This window comes from Sminthopsis crassicaudata, chromosome 1 (genome assembly GCF_048593235.1).
Source record: "Sminthopsis crassicaudata isolate SCR6 chromosome 1, ASM4859323v1, whole genome shotgun sequence".
NCBI lineage: Eukaryota > Metazoa > Chordata > Mammalia > Dasyuromorphia > Dasyuridae > Sminthopsis > Sminthopsis crassicaudata.
Window position 1 is genome coordinate 666,022,491 of NC_133617.1, and position 24,786 is coordinate 666,047,276.

Below are 24,786 nucleotides of genomic sequence, written 5' to 3' on the forward strand. Positions count from 1 at the left end.
ACGGCATTTAACAGCCAAATAGAATTTTAAATGCTCAAAAATGCTCAAACAAGATCAAAAACTTGGTTATTCAAGAAAATCGATTGTAAAGACAGTAGGCTCTGCCTCTTCAAAAACCCGGGTCTTCCTCTGAGACGCACTTCTCTCCTCCAGGAGGGGGAGAATGAAATCAACAGGTGTGACGTAAACACAAATGCCGCAGGTACTGGCCAACAGGAGAAAGGCGCAGCAGGAGAAGTCCTGCTCGGCCACGGCTGTCCAGAAAGGCCTGGGAGGAAGAGGGCTTTGGGGACACGCCGTTTCCCATTTAAAGCTTCCCAAGAATAGTGTTCGCCGCCACCTTCTCTCGTCCTGCGTGGCAGGAGCGCCCAGAAGCTTAGAAGGCTGACGTGGTTTACACGATTGGCTGGAGGTTTGATCGACAGTGATAACGATACCGCCCCTCATTGGGCACCCCCGGAGGGTGGGCGGGTCAGAGCGGTGGTGGGGGAGGGGGAGGAATGCGGTAAGCTTCTCCCGTAAAGGGCACGGCGTTACTCTTCAAGATGGCTGCGGCGGCACTGCTCCGCTGGGCGGGTACCGGCCTCTGCGGTTCCGTGTGGGCACAGTCGTTTGGCACGGGACTGAGACGCCGCCTGAGCCTGGGCGGCGGCAGTGACGGGGAAGGTAGCGGCAGTTGGTTGTACTTCCCGCTGCGCGATCGCGACGCGCTGCGCGTGCACGGACCCGAGGCAGAACCGTTCCTCTTGGGGCTGCTGACCAATGAGCTGCCGCGACCGGGCCCTGGGGGCGGGTCGGCGTCACCCGAAGCAGCCTCAGCGCGCGCGCTCTACGCTCACTTCCTCAACGTCCAGGGCCGGACGCTCTATGACGTCATTCTCTATAGGTGCGATGGGATAGGCGGGTAGGAGTGGACGAGACCACTCGTGAGAGTGGGACGGGGGAGGGGGCAAAGTTATTGCGTCTATCTAGGGGGGGAGGAAAAGAAGGATTATCGGTGCCTTTTATTAATATCAGTATAATAATAGCTGACATTTATCGCTCCTTGAGTGCGTCATACACATAACAAACCTGAGAAATAAGGAGGGTCAGTGTGATTTAGGGCCTAGACAGCTGGCAGAGAGAAAGCCGAGGGTTCTAGCGCTGCCTTAGCACACCCTTGCCGGGTGTCCCCAGGCATCCCTTAACTTCGCATGTAGACCGAGGCAGCTCTCCAGGACCACTTCAGAAGAGGCGCCCGTCTGCATTAATAAAGTGGATTTCCGCTTACTATGTGCTATGCGCTTTAAAATTGTTCTCTCATTTGATCCTCACACTGTGAGGTGGATGCTGTTATTTAGCCCCATTTTGCAGATGAGGAAACTGAGGCAAACAGCGGTTAAATGACTTGCTTAATGACATTGTCTAGAAATGGCTCGTGTCAGACCTGGGTGTCCTGGCTGGAAGAGCCCGTCAGAATCGCAAACATCATTCTAATACTAGCTGAGTTTCTATGTCATATTGCATTCTTATATACATGATCACGTTAGAACTCACCACAATCCTATGACGTAGATAGTGTTCGGAATCCCATTTTTCAGATCAAGAAACTGAGTCTCAGGTTAAACGGCTTGCTGAAGGTTGATAATTGCTACAATGTTGCAGTGATCTCATGAATTGCCGTTTAAAGTTTATATGCGATATCTCATTACATTTTAATTACATTCCTACTAAGCATATAAGTCAGTCATTGTATCTTTTTTTTTTTTATAGTCATTTTAACTTTGTATTATTTTACAAAGGTAGTGGGGAAGGGAACAAGGATTTATTGAGGACATTCTGTGAGCCAGTGGCAATATTGTTTCATCCTCACAAGAACCTTATAGGGGAGGTGTGCTTATGTCCATTTTACAGATGAGGATACTGAGGCAGGATAACTTGCTCAGTCACACAGCTGATCAGTGTCTGAGGATGAATTTGAACTCAGGTCTGCCTGACTTTAGGCCTGACTATCCATCGTGTCTCCTAGCAGAAAATCAGAGACTTGCCGGGTTACCGTGACTAGAACTAGCGTTGGGCTTTGCACTCGGATTTTCCGACTTTAAGTTCAGCTAATTCCACTGCAGCAGGCGGCCAAGCCATCCCAAGTTAATTTTTGGCTCTACCCTGGGCTGTGCTGGTAAACTTTAACAAATGACTGTTTAAAAAAAAAAAAAGTCCACATCATACTTTTAAGTTTAACCTGTGTTATTAACATTTTCTCCATCACTTTCTTAAGTTGAATCAAGCTCTTATTTGTATTGTTTGCTGGTTTCCAACATATGAAGTGCTCATACTGGAAATTTAGCTTTGAGCCCTAGGAGCTGGCTCCAGCACATAGCAAACCGACTTCCCACAGGACGTGATAAAGCATGGAGATAGGGGGCTTGCCCTGAAGTTTCTTATTAATCCAAGTAGCAAGCTTTAATGAATGCCCTCTGTTAGACCCTTTGAAGTTCCTCCAGCCGAGATTCGGTGATTGTGGCCTGAAAGGTGGCCAGGAGGAGGTGAGTCATAAGCAGAGTCCAGAAACGAGAGGGAAGATAGTATCATTCAATTTTGGAAGAAGGGAGGAGGATGTTCTATGTGTGGGAAACTAGAGAGGAGTCTTCTCTGTGCAGGGGCCACAGGGCAGGGGGGAAGGCTGAAGTGCAAGATGGGGATGCTGGGGAAAAGGGGGTTGGACTTGGGCTAATGACTGGACTTCTAATCAGGAAGGACTTGGTGTAGGTTTTGAGGGGCTGTGATAGATTTTAGCTGCTCAGTCGTTCTGCAAATGTCTGTCTGGCGTTTCGAGATGTGCTGGTCATGTGTCCAGCTAAATTCACCTTTCTCTCATCTCTCCTTGGTCTGCTAAGTCATTCCCTGTGTGCAATTGCCTGTTTTCCTTTCCTTTTCCTTCATGAAAGTTTCTCCAATCTCCCCGGAAGAAAGTGGTCTCTTTTTTGTGACATCTGTCTAGCACAGCTTATCTAGATCTCTCCTTTGTACCTCTCACTCTTCCCCCTTAGTCATGGTCAGCACTTTGTGACCTCATTTTGGGGTTTTTGGCAAAGACACTGGAACGGTTGGCGAATTCCTTCACCAAATCATTTTACAGATGAGGAAGCTGAGGTAAACAGGGTTAAGGGACTTGCCCAGGGTTACACTGCTAGTAAGTATCTGAGGACAGATTTGGACTCAGGAAGAGGAATCCTTCTGATTCCAAGCCCAGTGCCACACAGCTGCCCCAGGGATCTTAGGATTGGGGGTTGGACCTCGGACTTTATTTCATTTATAGGTCCTGAGTTTTGTGATTTTCCCAAGGTTACGCTGCTTATTAGTGTGTATGCACTGCATCCTCGGACCATCCCATCCTCCAATTCCCCTCCCCCCCACACACTCCCCCACTTCCCTCATTGGTGGTCAATTTTCTTTAGTCCCCAGTGTAAGCATTTAGGGATCTGGGGAAGGGCTGTGCATGTTGAGCATTAGCAAAGTTCAGGGGTTTATCAGTCAAGCACTTATTAAGGGCCTGCTGGGTCCCAAACACTGGGCAGCTAGGTACCTGTCTGTGCACATTCTTTTAGGGCAAACACCACATGTGCATTTGCTGATGCACCACATGCAAGAGCTTTATCTATAGCTGTTCAGGGCAGCTCCTCCATAATTGTTTATCAGCCTCACCCAGCTCAGGCCCGGGCTGGGCCCTGGCTCTGATGGTTTAAAGAGACGTCATCCTTCCACAGGCCTTCTTGTCCAGTCAGACTCAGTTGGAGCATTTTTATTGAGCACCCCTGTATGTGCTGGGGAAATAGGAGGAGAGGTAATTCTGCTCCAACCCAGAGGCACTGATGATCCCTTTGGGGAAGTAGAAAGAACATAGAAAGAACACTGAATGTAGAGATATGGAATCCCCTTGTCTCTCTCACGCCCTGTGTAACCATGGTTCCTGAGGCACTTCATCTCTGGACCTCAATTTCATCATCTGTTAAGTGGATCTCTCCTTGCTTACATAATCAGGGTCATAAATGACAAAAGTATCCCTTAAAGCTCAAAAGGCTATAGGCTATAGAAATGAGCTCTGCTATCATTATGAACATTATTGCCTTTATTGGGGAAATGGGGTTCATAGATATTAGAGAAAAAATTGCCTGATCAAGGAATAACCCAGAGATAACCTAAAGCTAATAATAGAGTAAGTGCTGGGAGCAGCAAGGATAGGTCAAAGTTAGCAGGGAAGGCTTCCTGGAAGAGGGGGCCCTGAAATATATGTGGGAGAATTGGGGAATTTATTTTTTACCTTTATAAAGGTTGCTTATTATCAGGGCCTGATAATTTAAGTCCAATCCCTGTTCAAAACTTTTTCAAGCCTCAATAAAAGGGCTTTTTTTTTTTTTTCATCCACAGAGGGAAATTTTTTTTTTTTTTTAGCATTTTTATTGTATATATTGCGCATTTTATTGTTCTTGACTTTCATTCAAGGGGTTTTTTCTTTCTTTCTTTCTTTCTTTTTTTCCCTTAATTGAAGATTTTTATTTTCAGGACATATGCAAGGATACTTTTTCACCACTGACCCTTGCAAAACCTTGTGTTTCAATTTCCTCCCCTTCTCCCCATCCCCTCTTCTAGATGGCAAGTAATCCAATATATGTTAAACATGGTAAAAATATATGTAAATCCAATATAGATATACATACTTATGTAATTACTTGCTGCACAAGAAGAATCAGATCAAAAAGGAAAAAAAAATGAGAAAGAAAATAAAATTCAAGCAAACAACAGCAAAAGAAGTGAAAATGCTATACTGTGATCTACACTCAGTTCCCACAGCCCTCTCTCTGGGTGTAGAGGACTCTCTTTATCACAAGATCATTGGAACTGATCCGAATCATCTCATTGTTGAGAAGAGTCACATCCATCAGAATTGATCATCATATAATCGTTCTTGTCGTGTATAATGAAATCCTGGTTCTGCTCACTTCACTTAGCATCAGTTCATGTAAGTCTCTCCAGTCCTCTCTAAAATCATCCTCCTGATCATTTCTTATAGAAAAATAATATTACATAACATTTATATACATAACTTATTCAGCCAATCTCCAACTGATGGGCATCCTCTCAGTTTCCAGTTTCTTGCCACTACAAAGAGGGCTTCCACAAACATTTTTGCACATGTGGGTCCCTTTCCCTCCTTTATGATTTCTTTGGGATGCAAACCAGTAGAAACAGTGCTTGATAGCCCTTTGGGCAAAGTTCCAAATTGCTCTCCAGGAGCAACAGTCTATTAGTATACCAGTTTTAAGAGTTTTTTCTTATCACAAAACTGACAAATAAGACTATCTCAATGCATGAAGAACATAGAAAGAGAATAGTATGTGAATCTCTATAAAACTTAGTTGTCCTTTAAAAACGTATATTGAATTTATCCAAGTAAGCATCAAACTACATTGCTTGTCAGTGCCCAGTTCTGAACTTCCTTCTTTTCTCCTCTGTATTTTTTTTAATGTTTTAAGTTTTTCTTCTTCCTCATGCATTGCTACACCTTCCCATCAGATGCTTGCCTTCCCCTATAACAAGGGCCATAGTGATGAGCAAAAGCAATTCACAGATTAGCTTGGTCCGCTGATGCCTCCAGTGAGCCCTGGTCCTCACCTCTGGGCCCACAAATAAGAAGCAGGATTTATTATCTCTCTTCTGGACTGGTGATTGGGCGGGGCTCCACTTGGAGTGCTTAGGCCTTGCACAGCCATTTCCCTCTGGGTTCTCACAGGCATTGTATAAGTTGGTCTTGCAGTTCCATTGACTTTCCTCCATGCAGATGTTCTCCAGGGGTGATCATTAAGGGCCTGTTTTGTGCCGCACAAAGCATGGGAGTCCTAGAGTGACAGTGATGGAAGTGACCTTGAGGAAAAAAGGGACAAGGGCACAAATAATTAGGCTTGAAAAGTGCCAAGGAGAGGCAGCTGCCATTCTCTTTAACTTTTACCAGTTGTTCCTGTTCTAGCTTCACGGCCCATCTGTTCCCTCTAATACATTAGTGACCTGTAACAATAACATAATCTCTTCTACACATAACAATTCTTCAGATGCTAAAGAAAGTTTTCTTCTTCTGTCCCAGGCCCAGACATTCAGACAAGAGAGATCATTGGAGGGCCAGGCCAGTCTAGGATAAGTCTTCAGCTGAAGAGATGGGATTGGAGCTATCCATAGAGAATGGCAAAATGGGTAGATGGGAGGTGGAAGAAGTCTTCTTGAGGGAGGAGGAAAGAGAAAAGCCCATGGAGGAGGGAGCACTTTCAGATGTGGTGGTTGCACAAATTAAATTTTTAAAAATATAGTATTTGTTACAAAGGAAGGCAAGTTGGTGGGTAGAGATAGTAATGCAGGAAGCAGAAAACATTGGGCATTACGAGAAGAAGGGAATTTCAGCAGAAGTATTGGAGGCAGGAGAGGGTTTTGAGATGGGAAAAGCTGGGATGGATGAGAACAACAGACAGAGAATGGACTGCGGTGGAACCAGATTGTAGGGAGCCTTGAATGTTGGGATTGGGAGTTTATACTTTATTTGCTAGACAGCAGGGTTTGAGGAGAGGAATGATGGGATCATAACAGCAGCATGTGAAGGATGGAGAAAAAGAAGGACTAGAGTCAGGAAGATCAGTTGGCTGTTAGCACGGTCCCCACTAGTGGTACCTGCCAGGGCCGAGACTGTAAATGGTAGAGATGTGGAGGAAGGAGTCCTGGGCCTGGTCAACTCCCCAAGGTCAGCGCTCGGGTTGTGGCCGACAAAGGAGGCCATTCTGTGATCAGGATTAGGAAGTTGTGTGTTTGTTTTTTAAACCAGACCCTTGTACAAACTTGTTTTGTTGCCATTAGCTTTATGACTTATGTTTTACTTTTTCCTCCAGGGAAATTTAAAATTGACTCTTCCTTTGAGCCAGTTAGTTACACTTGGATAATCAGTCCATCAACCAGCTCATAGTGAACTCCTACCTGATCGTGGTGATTAAAGGGTCGGACAGTGTTTGATGTGGATAGAGCACAGGGAGCCCATGAAAGGAAATGATCAGGGGGCAAGCTTGAGTTCACCAGGAGGCAGAGCTTTCTAAAAATGAGAATCTTCCCACCAGAAAACCACAGAAAGTAACTCATTACCAACAGGCTTTATCCTGGGAGGATCTTAGAGAGCTTCTGATCCCATGTGCCCTGCTTTAAGTAGCTGAGTTGGGGTCCAGACTTGGCTCTTCTGACTTAAAATACATCAGATGACTTCTCTAACATCAGACATGCTTATGTTTCTGAATGATTGTCTGTCAGAAATGCCATGAAATGTCAGGGAAAAAAACGGTGTTTTTTCCTACCTTCTCACATATAATTCCTGTTTACATCTTTCACTTCAGCCTGGCCAGGCTCAATGTCTCATCCTGCCCCTCTCTGCCCCTGCTGTGCTTCCAATCCCCTAAAATAGCTGGTCTCCTTTACCCCTCTGCCAGTTGAAATCCTTGTCTTTTTTTGAGTGGCAGATAAGATGCCATTTTATAAAGGAAGGCAAGCATTTTGATTTCACCAAGCTATAAGTGATTTTGTCTTTCCTCTTTGTGCATCTCCATAGCTGAGGATTTTTTATTTCATTGATTAGAATTTAGGTTTATACAGAGTCTTTGAGGAAAGGCCTTCAAATACTTGGAGACAACCCCTCAGTCTGCCCCTAAATTTCCTTTACTCTGGTATCAATTCCATATGCCATAGAAGACATAACATGTACACTGGGAAAACCCAGAAAGAGGCAGTTCTGAGGAAGGAAGGAAGAAAAAGGGAAGGTATCTAAAAAAGCTGCTAGAAATTGTGAAGGCCTCATTAAGAATTTAAATTCCTTAAAGATATCCAGAGAAAAAGGAAACAAGTTCAGGTAATGCAGGATGTGTTGAGGTTCCAAGGGAAGCCAAGGACAACAACAACAAAAAAGATGTTTGGGGTTTTTTTTAAGTCATGTCAGAACAGAGAGGGATGCACCATGGCCTGGAGAAAGGTACTAATGACAACGGTATTGAATTTTCTGATGATCCAGGGATTGGGACAGAGACAACAGAACTTCATTTTGCTTCCCCTTTTTTGCTGGGAAGTCTTTGGAGTGGAAAGGGTAAAACAGAAATGAATCTCCAAGTGAATAAGATACATGTAAGAGAGCACTGAGCTGTGTTTGAGCAGCTCTGGTCACCAGGCCAGACAAAGGACATTCCAGGGCATTGTGGAGAAGGGCAAATGATTGCCAAGTCACAGTCATTGATTCTTGAAAGACCATAGAGAAGAGAAGATGTACCACAGGAGTGGGAGAGTGAAAAGGCTGCAGTTTTCAAAATCAGAAAGAATAGAAGACAAACTCTAGACCAACAAACTTGACTTGGATTTCTGGCAAAGTTGTTGAATAAGTTTTGAAAACAATGGCAGATGAATATCTCATCTTTATGAATTCAGATCTGGCCTCAGACACCAACCGTGTGTCTCTCTGGGCAAGTTACTTCACCCTGTTTGCCTTGATTTTCTCATCTGCAAAATGAGCTGGAGAAGAACATGGCAAACCACTTCAGTGTGTCTGCCAAGAAAACCCCAAATTGGAAAGTTTTCTGTAGGAGAGGGCATCTAATCTGGAATTCAAAAAAAGGCAAGCATTTCAACACAGCAATTAATCAGGATTAAGAAAAAAAATCTAAGGCTATAATGTTGGACTAAATCTAAGATTTTAATATTTAAATATAAGATTTTATGCTTGGGCTAAAAAAGCAGTTTTCTTAGTATAAGATCAGGGTATAGCCATCCATTTGGGCTAGGGAATGTCAAAGTTGTCTTCAAGTATCTGAAAGATCTTCATGTCCAGGAGAACTAGATTTGCTTTTCTCAGTCCAGTGGGGACAAGGAGGAACAATGGTGGATTTTTGCTGATGCAGATTTTAGCTCAATTCAGGAAATTCTGCCTGGCTTGGAGAGCTAGACTGAAGTGAAGTGGGCACCTTGAGAGCTGGGACTTTGCCTTTCTCACCAGAGATCTTCAAGCAAAAACTGCAAATCCAGCTTGGTATATTGGAGAGGGAGATTGTTAAGGAATGATACTAGAATTAGATCATCTTTGGTGTCCTCTGAGGGTCCTTTCCAACTCTGAAATGATTCAGTTTTTGTGATTCCAAAGACCTGGCTAGTTGTGTGACTGGATCACCTTGAGCCTCAATTTACTCATCTGTAACATAAAACAGGGCTTCTTAAGCTTTTTCCACTCACAACTCCTCTTTACTCAAGAAATTTTTATGCAACCCTGGGTTTATAGGTGTATTAAATAGGCATACAAATAAAACATTTATTGATAATAAATCATAATTTTGTGACCCTCACATTCAGATACACGACTGTGTTGCAACCCAGTTTAAGAATCTTCAACTTAAGAAATTACATACCATGTAATCCATAGGCTTGTTGAAAAAGAAATATTTTGTAAATCTTGAAGTGCTCTATAGACATGAGTTAGACCATGCTGATCAGAGAGGGAGCTTCCTATTGGAGATGGAACTTGAATGGACAGAGAAGGTGGGAGGGCCCTCAAGGCAAGAATAATGGGTATAAGGAAGTTAACTTGTCTGGACTGGAGGGTACCTTGGAGAAGGGGACCTGAATGTCCCCTTGGAGAAGGGGACTTAGAAGGAACTTTGTTATTTGGTCCTACATTCTCATTTTACACGGGGAGAATCTGAGACTTAAGACACTTTTCAAACATCATTCAGCCAATTATTGGGTTCATCTCTGGGTTTTAGGAAGAGCATTAATGAGATATGGAGTAGGTAGAAGAGCACCCCCAAGATAGTGAAGGTCTTATGGCTATCAGAGGAGGATCAGTTGAAGGGAATGGTCACTTTAGCATGGAGAAGAAAAGACTTGCTGGAGGGAGTAGGGTGGGGAGGAAAGAGAGTGTCCTTCAGATATTCAGAGGGCTCTCTCCTGGCAAAGGGGATCAGACTTGTTCTGCTTGATCCAGAGCGCCAAAGATGCTCTCAGTGTAGTTTTTGTTCCTGACTGTTAGTGGCAGCCCAGAGTAGAAGGGCAGGCTGTGGGTTTCCCCATCCTGGAGGTCTTTAAACAAAGCTGGTTGTCCACTTGTTGGGGATGCCATGGAGCGACAGTCCCTTCAGTCTACTCCAGTGATGGGTTCTTCAGGCATTCTGGGACACCAGTGCCACCCAGTGGCAGATCCCAGCTTGTTGTTCCTCCTGCTTTGGACTGTTGGGCCTTGTATCCTCCATTTAGAGCTGCAGCCTAAGACCATACTGCTGGAAGGGCGAGCATGGACTGGAGCCCTATTCTTCTGACAGCAAATCCAATGGATTTTCCCACCACATTATATTTCCTCCCCTAAAATTTTCATTAGCCCGAGGCAGCACACTAAGAAGGGAACACTCACCAGGAATTTTGGCTTGGAACATGATAAACTATGTCCTAGTCTGTGCCATAATAATAATAATCATAATAGTGATGGTGATGATGATGATAATTTTAAATTAAATTAAATTTAAGTTAAAATAGCACTAAATTTAACATTTGCAAAATGATTTACAAAAATTATCTCATTTGAGTCTCACAACAATCCTGGAAAGTAGGTACTATCCTTACCCCCATTTTATAGATGAGGAAACTAAGGCATGCAGATTTTAAGTGATTTGCCCAGTTAAGTGTCTAAGTTTTGATTTGAACTTGAGTCTTCCTGATTCCAAGTCTAGTGCTCTTTCCACTATCCTTCCAGCTTTCTTTAATTCTATAAGTCAGGGGCAGCTAGATGGCACAGTGGATAGAGCACTAGTCCTGAAGTCAGGAGGACCTGAGTTCAAATCTGGCCTCAGGCACTTAGCACTTAATATATAACTACCATTTCCACCTTATGGGGGGAAAATCTTTTTTGAATTTGTCAAAAAATCTAGTAGAGAGAAAGTTAAAATATCATATCATCATCATCTAGCTCTAATTTCTTTAATACCTTTATAGCATATACTATATTTCCCTTTAGAAATCTGCATAAAACAGATAATTCAGGGATTATTATCTTGCTTTTACAAATGAGGAACCTGAGGCAAAATAGAAATAACTGGCATTTATATAACTCTTTACAGTTTATAAACTATTTTATATAAATTGTCTCACAACATCATGGTGAGATAAATAGTTGTTTTATTTTTTCTGATATAGATTAAGAAAAAAAACCAAAATTTGATAGTTGAAAAAGGGTTGTTTTAGGGTTGTCCAAAGCTACCCAATTCAGCACTTCTCTTTTTAAGAGTCCTTGATTTGCCCAGTGGGTTTTCTGTCATAGAACATTGTCCCTGTAGCCCCTGCTTTATTAGTAGGTTGTTCATTGAGAGCTGCCATGGTTTAAAAAAAAAAAAATTCATCCCAGCTGGGTAATTCTCTAATGGCATCCCCCTCAGTAGCCTTACTTCCATAACCCAGTGAGATATCAGAAGAGGATGCTCAAGGAGAGCTGGGGACCTTTTCTGCATAAAGTAACATAGTGACAGCCCAAAGATGCCTTTAGCCCATGAGGCTGTGTTCAAAGAAAGAAAGAATCCAAAGGAGGACCAAAAGGTGATCAGAAAGACTCAAAATGAGGTCTTGAAAGCTGAGAGCCAAAGAAACAGAGAGGGACAACCCAAGCATCTGGGGGATTTTAAGGTCTCTCACCTTCTATCTGAAGATACAGCCCTGTAAACTTCATTCTTATTTATGTATGTATATATGTATAAAAAGCCCAGGAGGTACAAGTCAATGCAGACGCCCAAAGGACTCAGGGTAAGAACAAGCCGAGACAGAGCTTTAGCCCTAGCAGGAACTAAAACAAAACTATGAGTACATCAAAGAGAACAATCACCTGGATAAAAATTTACTGTAGATTTAGAGATTTCTTCAACCTCCAAAGGAAAAAATAACAACTATAAATGAAGACTTAAAGGGGGAAAAAAAAAAAGATTTTCCACAAGGACTGCATGAATATCCAAAAAAAGAGATTTAAAAATTAAATAAAAGTACTAAATAATAAGAGGAGACTAAGTACGTTTGAAGAAAGTAGTAAACCTTCCCCAAGAAATGGAATTCCTGAAAATTAGAACACAATAAGCAGAAACTAGTGACTCCATGAAGCAGCAAGAAACATTAGAACAAAATCAAAAGATTGAAGTAAAAGCATCTAAGGTATGTTATAAGAAAATATGTATAATGGAGATTAAGGAGAGATAATTTTAAGAATCATTGGAGTTGGGGCAGCTAGGTAGCATAGTGAATAGAACACTTTCTGGAGTCAGGAGGACGCAGATGCAGACATTTGAGAAAGGTTATACATTTGCAGTTATACAAAACACGTTTCCATATTGGTCATATTGTGAAAGAAAACAGACAAAACACTAACCCAACAAGAATAATAAAGTAAAAAAATTATACTTCAATATGCATTCAGATTCCATTAGTTCTTTCTCTGGAGATGAATAGCATTTTCTATCATAAGTCCTTCAGAACTGTCTTGGATCATTATATTGCTGAGAATAGCTAAATCATTCACAGCTGAATTGCTGTTACTATGTACAATGTTTTTCTAGTTCTGCTCATTTCACTTTGCCTCAATTCATGTAAGTCTCTGAGAACATCCTGTTTATCACTTCATAGAGCACAATAGTATTCTATCACAATCATAAACAACAGTTTTTCAGCTATTCCCAGTTGATGAATAGCTTCTCAATTTCCAATCCTTTGCCACCACAAAAAGAGAGCTGCTAAAAATATTTTTGTACATGTAGATCCTTTTTTTCCTTTTTATCTCTTTGGGATACTAGTAGTGGTATTGCTAAGTCAAAGGTTATGTATGGTTTTATAGTCATTTGTGCATAATTTACCAAACATACATTAATGTCTCAATTATTCCACATCTCCTCCAACATTTGTCTTTTTCCTTTTCTGTCATATTAGTCAATCTGATAGATGGGTTGGTAGCCCATGGTTTTAATTTGTATGTCTCCATTCAATAGTTATTTGGAGCATTTTTTCATATAAAAAGTTTTCATTTTGTCATCTGAAACCTCCACTGAAAAATTTTTTTTTGCCTCTTTTATGTCATGTAATTTACCCCATTCTACCTCTCCCTTTTCCCTTCTACCAGTGTAGTCCTTTTTCTCTTCCCTTAACTTTATTGCTTAAATATTCATCCCATTATATTCAACTCAATTCCATGGCCTATATCCATATATATTCTTTCTAATTGCCCTAATAATAAGAAGGTTTTTAGGAGTTACAAGTATCATCTTCCCACGTAGGAATGTACACAGTTTAACCTTATTGAATCACTTTTGATTTCCTTTCCTGTTTATCTTTTTATGTTTCTCTTGAGCTTGTATATGAAAGTAAAATTTTCTATTCAACTCTAATCTTTTCATCAGAAATGCTTGAAAGTCCTCTATTTCATTTAGTATCTACTTTTCCCCCCCTCATTATAATCATTTTTCCTGGGTAGCTGATTCTTGGTTTTAATCCTAGGCCTTCCAAAATGTCATATTTCAAGTCCTCTGATCCTTTCTTGTAAAAACTGCTAAATCTTATATTATCCTGACTGTGGCTTCATGATATTTGAATCATCTCATTTTGATTTCTTGCAATATTTTGACCTAGGAGTTATGGAGTTTGACAATGATATTCCTGGGAGTTTTCATTTTGGGATTTCTTTCAGGAAGTGATGAATGGATTCTTTCAATTTCTATTTTGTTCTCTGCTTCTAGATTGTCAAGGCAGTTTTGGAAAATGATGTGTAGGCTCTAGGCTCTTTTTCTGATTGATGCTTTTGGGTAATTCAGTGATTCTTAAATTACCTCTCCCACTTCTATTTTCCATGTCAGTTGTTTTTCCAATGAGGTATTTAATATTTTCTTCTATTTTTGAAATTCTTTTGATTTTGTTTTATTGTTTCTTGATGTCTCATGAAGCCATTTGCTATCATTTCCCCAATTTTAATTTTTAAGGAATTATTTTCTTTGGTTTGCTTTTGTATCTCCTTTAGTCTAATTCTAATTTTAAAGAGTTCTTCAATGAATTTATGTACTTATTTTTTCCAATTTGGCCAATTCTGCTTTTTTAGCTATTCTTTTCATTGGATTTTTTGGTGCTTCTTTTTACCATTTAGACTACTCTAAATTTTAAGGTACTAGTTTCTTCAGCATTTTTTGTGCCTCCTTTACCAAGCTTTAATTCTTCATGATTTTTTTATTTTTGCATCACTCTCATTTCTCTTTTTTATTTTTTGTCTATCTTTCTGACTTTTAATATTTTTAATTTTTTTTTTAGCTCTTCCATGGCCTGACATAACTTTTATTTTATTTTATTTTATTTTTTTTGAGGCTTTGGCTGTAGCAATATTGACTTTCTTGTCTTTTTCTGAGTTTATGTTTTGATATTCCTTGTCACCATAGTAATTTTTGGTAGTCTGAATCTTTTTCTGCTGTTTGCTCTTTTTTCTATTTCTTGATGTTTAATTCTGTGCTAAAGGGGCACTGTCCCAAGTTTCAGGTTTTTTGTGTAGCTATTTTCAGAGATAATTTTGGGAACCTATAAGTTTTAGGTTTTTCCATGATGGTGTGATCTAAAGAGATGTCTGTTTACTATTTTCCTCGCCTGAACGCTTATCTGGTTGTTATCCCAAGCATTTTTTCTTGCTTTGGAACTGTAACGAGGGTCCCAGCTCTTCAGTGGTTACAAGTTCTGATGTGCTAGTTTATCTTCTCACTTGAGACTGAGACTTGGGACTGTGACGCAGATCTGCATATGGTCAGTGCAACAGTCTTGCCCTGGGTACCAAAAAGGAATGCTGTAATCTCCTTCTGAGCAGTTGTGTGACCCCTTCCTGTCTATGGGCAGAGAGGTCCAGAAACTATTACTGCTGTCACTGACTCAGTCACCCCAAACCTTATTTTGGTTTTCTGGGGTTCAGCTGGCACTGGACTGTGCTTCATTTTCATCTGGTACAACAGACCTTTCCTGCCATCCTTCTAAATTGCTTTGGATTGGAAAATTGTCTTACCCTATTCTTTTGTGGGTTCTGCTTGCTACTCCAGAATTTGTTATGAGACATCATTATAAGCATTTTTTTGAGGGGGGGAAGGGTTTAGAGAGTTTAGGTGAGTCCCTGTCTTTTCTCTGCCATTTTGGCTCTATCCTCATACCTACTTAATAAGTTCAGAATTTTTTCAAAAAAAATTAAGAAAAAAACCAAAAAGGTTGATCAATTGGAGTGACCAATTGTTATGAAACACCAGAGAGGTAGTAATCTATGAGTTGCAGAATGAGGCACAAATTTTCAGAAATGGCCAATGTGTTTGGTTTTGCTTGACTAATTATTTGTTTTTTTCTTTTAAAAATTGATATTTTGTTATTTTCCAATTACATGTAAAAATAATTTTTAATGTTCATTTTTAACACTTTGAGTTTAAAATTCTCTTCCTTTCTCCTTTCCTACCGTCCTCACTGAGAAGGCAAGCAATTTGATGTATTTTATACATGTGTTGTCACAGAAAACACATTTTCATATTTGAATATAAGTAATAATAATAAGTAATAAGTAATAATAATAAGTAATTTGTTATATGTGATTGTTCTGTTGATTGAGACTTTTTTTTAAAGGTAAAGATTTTTTATTAATCATTTTTAATTAAAAATTAATTTATTAAGTTTTTATTAATTTAAAAAATTAGCACATTTTGGCTTTTAGGAAACCTGATTTCCAAATGTTAAGGAGATTATTAAATATAAAAAGAAGTATTATTTTTTCTGTCTTCACTCTTTATTGTTTATAAAGTGTCTCAAATCACCCAAAAGCAGTCTTCTAAACAACCATGACCTATCCTTTATGGTGCAGAAAGGTCCTAAGAAAGTTCAGACTCTTTTGTTTGGTCTCCAAGACCCTCCACAAGCAGGCTCCATCTTATTTGTCCATGTTTAACTTCTCCACATCCTCTCCATGCACTCCTCACTCTGGCAAATTTTGCCGATGCTGCTCCCAAACACACTCTGCCCTCTCCCACCTTTGATCCTTTGCTTTTGCTATTCTGTGTGTCTTAAAACACTCTCACTCCCAGGAGGACTTCCTTCCTCAGACTCCAAATAACTAGATGATACAATATGACATGAAGACTGTTGTCTTGGGATGGGTCTTCTCTCACTACTCCCAAGAATAGTAGAATGCCTGCTTTTGGTGGGGCAGAGAATTGTACCTTATCTCAGCTCCATATCTTATCTCAGCATAGCGATCTGCAAACACCATGTCCTTATAAATGCCTGCCTGGTTGGTTGGGTCAGGGTATAGCAGTAATAAGGTCAGGGAACCTTGCAGGGAGGTGTACAGCCAGTTCTTTCCCCTGACCCAGCTCATTTACTTAGAGCAGGCTGTGTACTTTCTGAATTGCCCAGTTTAGTTGGGGCTCTCCAGACCACTAGCAGAGAGGAGGGTGGGAAAGGAGTGGGAAGAAAGAAGTGGGTTGTTTAGTATTATGCAGTCAGTTTTCACAGGATAATGAGTAGGTAGGAGTCACAAGCTAGAGACGTGGCTAACTTCTAGAAGTTCACTAAGATCAGTCAACAGGTTATTTAAGGTCAAGTTAGAATCCCAAAAGACCTGCTGTTTGGCCACAAAATCAGGCTTAGGCTTCATGGGAAGCCTGTTTCCCAGTTTGACTTCCTCAGGGTTCATGTCATCTTGTTCCCCGATGTTTGTGGCTAACCTCTTGCTGTCTCTCCCCATCCTCTGCATGGTTTTCACCATTGGACAGCTACCAGTCAACTGCCACCATATCCCACAGAAAAGAGAGCTGAGTTTGAGAGATGAGAAATGTTACCTAGCCTCAGACCATAACCCTATCCCAGGCTCAAACTGTGCTTGTAATCTTTCCCCCCAGGCAAAGGCATTTGTACAGCCCAGACAAAATCTAAAAATTACATTCTTAGAGCTCTTTGAGCCCTTACTATGGTATATGTGACTATATTTATGGTAAAAACCAATCCCTGTGAGTTATAGATCTAGAGCCTGATATTTTTGGCATTAAAAGTTAGGTACATTATAAAAAAGAACAACATGAATAATTTTTAAAGTGCTTCTCTGTGCTCTCTTGCATGTTATACTTTGGATAGCTGTCTACCTACTTGACCGTTTGGTTGTGTTGTAGAGCTCCAGCTCTGTCCAAAGACTGACTCCTGACCCCCATCTCCTAGAAATGTTGTTGCTTAAAAAGATCAGATGACGATGGTTTAGTGCAGTCCATCCCCCTTGCTGGAGTCACTGTTCAGAACCCACATTATACCCACCAGTATGGCTATGGAAATGTCTCCTAATTATTAGATTGTGTATGTGCTTTATTGATTATTTCCTCTTTGATCACTGCTGAAATCTCTCTCACATCCCAGATATCTGGAGGCAAAGTCTCTGATTCACTCCATATTGAAAATCTCCTCTGATTCCACATCCAGCTGAAAATGATTGCAACCTTTTCAGATTTCTGTTAGTATTTTATCTGAATGACACTTTTATCCTGCTCATGTTCTAACTGCTGATCACTAAATCACCCTTGAAGGCAGGAAAGGTCTTTCTGGTTCACCATTATATGTACATATAATGCATCTTGCACACAGTTATAGATGCTTAATATATTATAGCTGCTTAATATACACATACTGATTCCTTGATTTGAAGCTAGATTATTTTTCTTCACCTTGATCAAAACTTGATTTCTCTTTCTTTCTCAGACTCCATGAAAGCCAAGAGGAGGAGCCAAACTTTCTACTGGAGTTCGACAGCTCAGTGTCTGGTGCCTTTCAAAACCACTTAAAACTATATAAGATCCGAAGGAAAGTCAGCATCAGCCCATGTCCCAATCTTTCTCTCTGGGCTGTTCTCCCACAAACTGCAGCTGAGGGCCTGCCAATGCCCTTGTTAGAGAAAGGGAGCAAACCTGTGGTTCTTACCCCAGACCCCAGAGCAGCATGTATGGGCTGGAGGTTAATCATCAAGAAGGAAGATATGGCCCAGAATGTGGTTCCAGCTACCCAAATTAGAAGCACTAAGGATTATCATAAACACAGATATCAAAAAGGTAAATGAGAACTCCCTACTGGGGCAGGAGGGGACTGAGCAAAGGAGAGGGAAACCCTGACCCACAGTAGCTGAGGGGTCACTCGGGCCAGGAACGCTGAACCTTTTTGGTATCAAGGACCTCAGGAAGTCCCATAAAGCCTAGAGTTTCCTTCTCAGAATGATGTTTTTGTTTGTTTTTTTAAAATTTTATTTATAATTTTTTTTGACAGTATATATGCATGAGTAATTTTTTTTATAACATTATCCCTTGTATTCATTTTTTCCAAATTATCCCCTCCCTCCCTCTACTCCTTCCCCTAGATGACAGGCAATCCCATACATTTTACATGTGTTACAATATAACCCAGAAACAATATATGTGTGTAAATACCATTTTCTTGTTGCACATTAAGTATTAGATTCCGAAGGTGTAAGTAACCTGGGTAGATAGATAGTAGTGCTAACAATTTACATTCACTTCCCAGTGTTCCCTCTCAGAGTGTAGTTATTTCTGTCCATCATTAATCAACTGGAAGTGAGTTGGATCTTCTTTATGTTGAAGATATCCACTTCCATCAGAATACATCTTCATACAGCATTGAAGTGTACAGCGATCTTCTGGTTCTATTTATTTCACTCAGCATCAGTTGATGTAAGTCTCTCCAGGTCTTTCTGAAATCCTCCTGCTGGTCATTTCTTACAGAGCAATAATATTCCATAACCTTCATATACCATAATTTACCCAACCATTCTCCAATTGATGGGCATCCGTTCATTTTCCAGTTTCTAGCCACTACGAAAAGAGCTGCCACAAACATTTTGGCACCTACAGGTCCCTTTCCCCTCCTCAGTATTTCTTTAAGCCCAATTTCTATAAGCCCAGTAGCAGCACTGCTGGATCAAAAGATATGCACAGTTTGATAACTTTTTGGGCATAGTTCCAAATTGCTCTCTAGTATGGTTGGATTCTTTCACAACTCCACCAACAATGTATCAGTGTCCCAGTTTTCCCACATCCCCTCCAACATTCATCATTATTTGTTCCTGTCATCTTAGCCAATCTGACAGGTGTGTAGTGGTATCTCAGAGTTGTCTTAATTTGCATTTCTCTGATCAGTAGTGATTTGAAACACTCTTTCATATGAGTGGATATAGTTTCAATTTCATCATCTGAGAATTGTCTGTTCATATCCTTTGACCATTTATCAATTGGAGAATGGTTTGATTTCTTATAAATTAGGGTCAGTTCTCTATATATTTTGGAAATGAGACCTTTCTCAGAACCTTTAACTTTAAAAATATTTTCCCAATTTGTTACTTACCTTCTAATCTTGTTTGCATTAGTTTTGTTTGTACAAAAGCTTTTTAATTTGATATAATCAAAATCTTCTATTTTGTGATCAATAATGATCTCTAGTTCTCCTCTGGTCATAAATTCCTTCCTCCTCCACAGGTCTGAGAGGTAGAATATTCCCTGTTCCTCTAATCTATTTATGATCTCATTCTTTATGCCTAAATCATGGACCCATTTTGATCTTATCCTGGTATATGGTGTTAAGTGTGGATCCATATCTAATTTCTGCCATATTAATTTCCAGTTTTCCCAACAGTTTTTTCCAAATAATGAATTTTTATCCCTAATGTTGGTATCTTTGGGTTTGTCAAAGATTAGATTGCTATAGATGTACCCTTTTTTGTCCTTTGTATCTAATCTGTTCCACTGATCTATCGGTCTATTTCTTAGCCAATACCAAATGGTTTTGGTGACTGCTGCTGTATAATATAGCTTTAGATCAGGTACACCTAGACCACCTTCATCTGACTTTTTTTTCATTAGTTCCCTGCAATTCTCGACCTTTTATTCTTCCATATGAATTTTGTTGTTATTTTTTTCTAGGTCATTAAAATAGTTTCTTGGGAGTCTGATTGGTATAGCACTAAATAAATAGATTAGTTTGGGGAGTATTGTCATCTTTATTATATTCGCTCGGCCTATCCACGAGCACTGAATGTCTTTCCAATTATTTAAATCTGACTTCATTTTTGTGGCAAGTGTTTTGTAATTTTGCTCATATCATTCCTGACTTTTCTTTGGTAGATGGATTCCCAAATATTTTATACTCTCAACATTTGTTTGGAATGGAATTTCTATATGTGTCTCTTGCTGTTGCATTTTGTTGGTGATGTATAAAAATGCTGAGGATTTATGTGGATTTATTTTGTATCCTGCAACTTTGCTAAAGTTCTGAATTATTTCTAATAAATTTTTAGCAGAGTCTTTGGGGTTCTCTAAGTATACCATCATGTCATCAGAATGATGTTTTTAAATAGAGAGAATTGCAAAGGAAATTAAGTATACTGAAATAAAGTTATCAAAGTATTTTATAAAACAAGAACATGAACCCCCATGTCAGGAACTCCTGGACTAGTGGTTAAATAATGATAATCATGATAACTGATGGCCATGATGATAACATTTCTAAAGGCCTTCCTAGCTTTGGCATGATGTATTCTGCATTTCTACCCCCAAGCTAGCTTTCTCAGTCTTATATAACCTGATAAAGGAGTTGCATGCTATTTTTTTTTCATTTCTCAGCCATTAGTAATTAAGGGAAGGAAAGATAGAAGGGTTTAATAGAGCTAATGTAGTATAGAAGTAAAGAGCCCTGAATTCCAGTCCCAGCTTCTTGTCTCCTAGCTCTGTGACCTTCACTGTCCCTGTTTGTAAAATGGGAATAATTCCATCTACCTCAATTGTATTACCAAAACAAGAACACACCCTAAAGATGGCTCATGAAATGAGGTGTTTTCTAGACCCAAGCTTTATGTAATCGTGTCTAAGGAGGTCACAAAGTGCCTGCTGCTGTCACTCTAGGAGCTGCCTGCTGGAAAGGGATCTCACTAAACCATTCCTCAGGTCGCTTCCAGCTCTACATCTGTTTGCTGGTGCTTAGGTAGGCTCAGCAGCCTCATGAGTTTTTTTCCAGAAAGTCTTCCTTGAGACAGACTGTGAAGAAGGCTTAAGTCTTCTGTCTGAACCAAAAATAATGAAATGAAAATCATCACACCCTGAAATTGTAAAACCCCCTAGCACTGAGGAGTTCTTGGGCCTTTCAGGGGCATTGGCCCTCCCCCAGGGCCTTCTTGGAGATGGCATCTTAAAGGGGGCTCTGTGGGGCAGTGCTGACACCACCTGTGCTCCATTGCCTAAACCTCTGCATATCTGAGCGAAATCTGACCAAGGCCAGTGGCTCTTATTCCCCCTTCCATCATGGACACTGGGCTCAGCGGCCCACAATTCCCCCAAAGTTACACTGGACCAAAGCTATTCTCCCTTCTCTTGTTTGGGGCACTGGCAGGTAGGCTAGGAGCCCTGCTTTGTGCCCTCTCACCCACTACCACAGTCACTGGCAGCACCGGCATTTCCCAAACCCCTGCTGTGTCTTCTCCATCTCTCTTCTGCAGAGTTCCCAGTGACCAGACCCCCTCCAACATCTCCCACTTCTTCCCACATACCCCAGTATTCTCCATGCCTTGTACTGAAACTAAATACCCACCACAAAACTGCCATCAAGCTTCTGTGCCCATCAGAGATGGGGAGATCACTGTCCTGTGTGAGGCACAGAAGCTGCTGCTTCTGCCATGCCATTTCAACCCCCTGACAGCCTGAGCTCTTTTATAATACTTACTTTGGAAGTATTAGAGTTGTTCCTTAGAGATTATTCTGGGGAGTTGCTATTGTGGATGCAGAACTGGACTTGGAGTCAGAAAAAATCCTGCCTTAGGCATTTACTGTCTCCCTAGGCGAGTATGTAACCTTACCCAACTTCAGTTTCCTCCTCTGGAAAATGAGGATAATAATTTTTGCTCCCATTCTCACAGGGTTGTTGTGAGGTTCACATGAGACAATATTTCTAAGCAAACCTTACTATATGATGATCATTGTTGTTATGTGCAACACTTGATAGTTTTCAAAAACCCCTTCTCCTTTATTTACTCACTCGATCCCACCGAATGAATTGGAAAATTACTGTCACCTCTGAAACTCTGCTGACCAGAAGACTTAGACACCTGGGGCCCCTTGCTCCTCTAGGATTGCCTCCCCCAGCCAGAAGTACCTTTAGCCACCGAGCTTGCTGCTCCTGAGTCCTGGCAGCTTGGACTGGCAGGGGAACCACAGGGCTAAAGTCCGACAGCAGCTTCCAGATCTCGGGCTTCAGAAAGAAAGCTATCCGAGATGGATAGACAGGGCAAGGGCCAGGCCTCCCTCCACAAACTCCTTTCCCCTTCCCTGCCCACCCTAGAAACACTTTGTCTGTGGGTTGGCCACACTAATCAGAGCAATTGCAGTATTCCCTCTACTCAAATCCCCATGCCCCGCTTGACCATATACAGATTGTGCCCGTCATCTTGCCCCTTTATCTTGGAGAAGAGAGAACTTTCAGGGGATACAGTCTCTGTCTGGCAGTGTGGAAAGGTTGTTGTGGAGGATGGATTCGCTCTGTTCTGGTGCTTCCATGAGGGCAGAAGGAGGTGGCAGGTGTCAGAGGCAGGAGCCTTCCTAATGAGAACTATCTGAACTGGGTGGGTGAATGGGGAAGTAGGGGGTTCCTTTTCATGGAGAGAGAGGTGAGAAGAGCACCTGTTAGTGGGGTGATAGAGAAGATCCTTTTAAAAGTAGAGCTTAAATGAGAGACCTTTGAGGTTCCTTAAAACACTGAGATTCTGCCATCCCTTCTGTGTCTGTAAGCTGTATTTGGGATCTCGAAGTGGCACAGTGGAGAGATGGAGTCTGGAAACCTGAATTCAGACCCAGCCTCAGACACTTCCCAACTGTATGACTTCAGGCAGGCCACTTCCTCCTGTTTGCCTCAAATGTAAAGTGAGTAGAGAAGGAAATGGTAGCCCACTCCAGTATCTTTGCCAATAAAAGTCACAAATAGTAGAACGTGACTCAAAAACTGACTTAACAATGACAATAAAAATTATATGTAATTATAATAATGAATGACTTACACATACAGCTAGATCGTCATTGGTGTAAATAATGAATCTCCTAATGTAGTTGCATTATTTGAATTAATTGCACCTTTCCACTAAACTATTACCAATTACCATATTTTACATAATTATAACTGCAAATAATGTGGATTCGAATGTGACTCTTTTGAGGATCCCACTAATCAGGACCAAGATATATGGGCAGTGCGTACGTTGGGTAGCATAGGTATTTGTGAATATTTAAAATTGGAGTCAATGACATTCATCTTCTAGAATAATCTTGTTTGCTAATCATTTCATATATATGACATATTTCAGTAATATGTTTGTATATACATGTGTACATATGAAATGTCTTATCTCCTTGAGTAGTATGTGCTTCTCCCAAGTAGGGACAATGTCCTAGACCAATGATATCAAATTTAAATAAAAATAGCTCCCAGTGAGCCATGTATTGACTTAGAAAACTACAAATTAGCATTATCTGTGGGGTATTTTATTTTTAGTTATTTTGTTAAACGTTCCCCAAATATATTTTCATCTGCTTCAGGACATACTTGGGAGTGTTCCAGGCCATGCTTCAGGCAAGCCTTGAGTTTGACATCCCAGTCCCAGAAACCTCTTTTTTTTTTTTTTTTTTTTAAATCTCATAGATTGAGCATTATGCTAATCAAACAGTAATAGTAATTCACTTTTCTCTAGCATTTCATCCTCACCGAATGCTTTATCAGAACTCTAAAGCCTCAGGATGTCTCATTATCTCCATTACACAGATGAAGAAGCCAAGGCAGGGGCAGGGGCAGATAAAGTGATTTGGCCTGAGCTGGTAGGAGGTGAGCCAGGGTTCAAGTCTTCTGACTCCAACCTTGGTACTCCATCCTGCTGCTCTCAAGGAGGCAGGGAGGCTTTGGATTTCTGGATTGATAGTCACTCCCTATGGCTTTGCACCATTGTCTAAAAGAGCCCTAAACTCTGAGGTTGGATTTCTCACCCGCTTAAAGGGTATTTTTTCCTTTTAGCTTTTTATTTCATTTTGATCAAAGGCAGCAGGGCAGAGTGGAAAGAATGCTAGAGTTGGAAATAACATTATTACTTGTTTGGGAGCTGGGAGCAGCCTCTCTGCCAACTGGATGGAAAGACCATGCTGGCCGTGACACCTCAGAGGGTGAGAGGCTGGTCCCAGGGCCGAAAGAAATGGGCTTGTCACATGACTTGGCTTTCTCCTTTTCTTCAATAGGAATTCCTGAAGGGGTCAAAGATCTCCCTCCTGGTGTGGCCCTGCCCTTAGAGTCCAACCTGAGCTTCATGAATGGGGTCAGCTTCACCAAAGGGTGCTACATCGGTCAGGAGTTGACTGCTCGGACCCAGCACATGGGAGTGATCCGAAAACGCCTTTTCCCTATTAAGTTTTCAGCCCCCATTACAGCGGAAGGCATCTCTTTCGGGGCCACCATCCTCACTGAATCAGGAAAGCAGGTTGGGAAGTACCGGGCTGGGGAGGATGACGTGGGAATCGCTCTGCTTCGATCGGAGAAAATCAAAGTGCCCCTATTTATCAAGACCTCTGAAGGTCAGCAAGTGAACATTGTTCCATCTGTGCCAGACTGGTGGCCAAAAGCTGACAAATAATCCCAGTCCCCAGGAAGCGTTGATTG

General features: G+C 41.0%; 1 protein-coding gene across 1 annotated transcript; it reads left to right on the forward strand.

Annotated features, from left to right (window-relative positions):
* Positions 1-491: 491 nt before the first annotated feature.
* On the forward strand, positions 492-24,776 carry IBA57 (iron-sulfur cluster assembly factor IBA57). The gene is made up of 3 exons (XM_074283143.1): positions 492-886; positions 17,803-18,149; positions 24,369-24,776. The coding sequence occupies exons 1-3, from the start codon at positions 546-548 to the stop codon at positions 24,758-24,760; spliced, it is 1,080 nt and encodes a 359-aa protein (XP_074139244.1). The 5' UTR covers positions 492-545; the 3' UTR covers positions 24,761-24,776.
* Positions 24,777-24,786: the final 10 nt, after the last annotated feature.

Excerpts from the sequence above, each read along its gene's own strand:
- IBA57 (XM_074283143.1), top strand. The coding sequence starts at position 546 with ATGGCTGCGGCGGCACTGCTCCGCTGGGCGGGTACCGGCCTCTGCGGT. Across the intron at positions 887-17,802 it reads TATGACGTCATTCTCTATAG|ACTCCATGAAAGCCAAGAGG; the intron begins GTGCGATGGGAT and ends TTTCTTTCTCAG. Across the intron at positions 18,150-24,368 it reads TAAACACAGATATCAAAAAG|GAATTCCTGAAGGGGTCAAA; the intron begins GTAAATGAGAAC and ends TTTCTTCAATAG.